At 31.8% G+C, this 2244-nt stretch overlaps 1 protein-coding gene across 1 annotated transcript; it reads left to right on the top strand.

Moving 5' to 3' along the window:
* The first annotated feature begins 1342 nt into the window (after positions 1-1342).
* On the top strand, positions 1343-1801 carry LOC112694130 (craniofacial development protein 2-like). The gene has a single exon (XM_025569516.1). It carries the CDS (start codon positions 1343-1345, stop codon positions 1799-1801), a length of 459 nt encoding a protein of 152 aa, XP_025425301.1.
* The last annotated feature ends 443 nt before the right edge of the window (positions 1802-2244 follow it).

Genomic DNA, 2244 nt, shown 5'->3' with positions numbered 1-2244 from the left:
AGGTTATAGGAATATTTGGAAACCATATTTTTAGATTTATTTAATTGCTATAGACGTCGATAAATCAACAGCTCATCTCACAATGAAATACTCCATGTTTCGTATTACGTGTACCACACACATAAAGACATTATTGTAAATATAGAATAAGTGATTAATGATAAATTATTATTGTAATTAATATTTTTGAATAATGAATATTTATAGGTACTTAAATAAAGATACCTAGTTAATTATTTGTATTAAGCGTTATACTTATTTTTCAATAAATTGGATAAATAACGGTCAATTATTCATTGCTAATATTCAAATTCGTCCTCCCCCTTAACCAAACTTCAGATTCGCCCCTGATCTAGTATCTGTACAAGAATAACAAATACGTATAGTTGAACGACGTTGAACTTGTCGGGGTTTTTTCAGGAATAACGTATTGTAATCGCAGTCATTAATAAAAATTCCGAAAACTTTGATAAAACGTTAAACTTTAACATAAAGGAATGATATTGTACGGTTCTATCGTGTTCACTTTCCGATTGGAATCGATTTTTACTGTTTAACATAAAATTTTTAACAAATACTTATCGAATTAATTATTTCCGAAATACCTACGAAAACAATGTATACAATTGTTTATTGAAATTCTTGATTAGAAACTACAGAATTTTTGCATTCGGTATTTTCGATGGTATATTCCTGGTAACCATGGTAACTTCGAAATAAAATCTTCATTATAATATTTACTTAATGGCGGAACAGATATAACCGAAAGAATTTATTTTATTTTATGTATGTCTGTGTGGCTCTAGGACTAGAATAAGACCCCGGAATGTTCCACATGTCGTAAGAGACGACTTAAGGAATACCGACAATTCCCGGTTAAAGAAACAATTTCTACCAAGTGCTAACGGCCTCCGGGGCGAATGAGCGGGTAGAAGAGAGCAATCTCTTGTCCTGGAGGTGGGAAACTGCCTCCAAAGGCGGACGAACTGATACACCTAATCAACGGCATGGGGATACAGAAGGAAATAGGAACCCACTGTATTAAAGATTTGATGATATCCTGGATTAGAAGTGCAACGGAAGATGTTAACCATACTGATCATGGATTTCGGAAACCAAGATCCGGCAGGAGAAGGTCCAAGGCTTCTCAGGTAGTTAATCTACAAAATCTTGGTAAAAAACTTCTGAATAAAGATAATTTGAAAATAGGAACATGGAATATAAAAACAATACTAAAAACTGCTAAACTCAAAGAAGTGAAAGGAAAAAGGATATACTAGGTAAGAGAATATTATGAATATTATATTATATTAACACTTATCATCTTAGAGATAGAATATTAATGATCAAATTAGAAGCAAAACCTACAAACATCTATATTATCCAAGTGCATTTTCCAACAACTAGAAGTACAGAAGAAGACATTGAAGAAATGTACGTACAAGTTGAAGAACTTCTGCAACTGACAGAAAATAATGCTAACATCTTTATCACAGGCGATTTCAATGCTTCTGTCAGTTGTGAAGGTTCTAATAATTCAGGAAAGTTTGGTTTAGAAAATGTTAATGAGAGAGGAAAGAGGTTAATTGAATTTTGTAAACAGCATGAACTGATAATATCCAACACATACTTTGAAGTGCCGTTAAGAAGACATTATACTTTGAAAGCTCCGGGAAACATAACAAGATACCAAATAGACTTTATCCTTGTGAAAAATAAATACAAAAACCAAATCACATTTTGTTATGTCTACCCCGGTTTTGACGTAGATAGTGACCATAACCTTGTAATAGCCAAATGAAAAGTAATGTTTAAAAAGAGGACAAATAGTACAAAAGCCAAGAAATGGTGTCTAGATAACTCGAAAGACAGCAAAAAATTAGAACAATTTTACGAAGAACTGAAAAACTATAACCTCGACTCTACAACCTGAGAAGAAGTAAAAGAAAATATCGTAAAAGTTGCTGATAGAGTAATTGGTAAAATAAATTAGATTCTAGAAAACCATGGATGACGGAGAAAATACTTGACATGATTGGGAACAAAATGAAAACTAAAAAATACATATAACGCACGCTACATACAATTGAAAAACGAAATAACAACATAATGTAGAGAAGCTAAAGAAAAGTGGCTAGATGAAAACATCAAAGATATTGAAGTAAACATTCGACTAAATAACACAAGCAGAGCATACAACAAGGTAAAGAACATCAAATATAAACCAAAAACAAGAAATAATAT

The sequence above is a fragment of the Sipha flava genome, unplaced genomic scaffold (genome assembly GCF_003268045.1).
Source record: "Sipha flava isolate LNK unplaced genomic scaffold, YSA_version1 0_pilon_pilon, whole genome shotgun sequence".
NCBI lineage: Eukaryota > Metazoa > Arthropoda > Insecta > Hemiptera > Aphididae > Sipha > Sipha flava.
The sequence above is the reverse complement of the archived record's forward strand: the minus strand, read 5'-3'. Positions and strand labels throughout refer to the sequence as shown.

Bases quoted from the DNA above. Each gene is read 5' to 3' on its own strand.
- LOC112694130 (XM_025569516.1), top strand. From the start codon at position 1,343: ATGATCAAATTAGAAGCAAAACCTACAAACATCTATATTATCCAAGTG.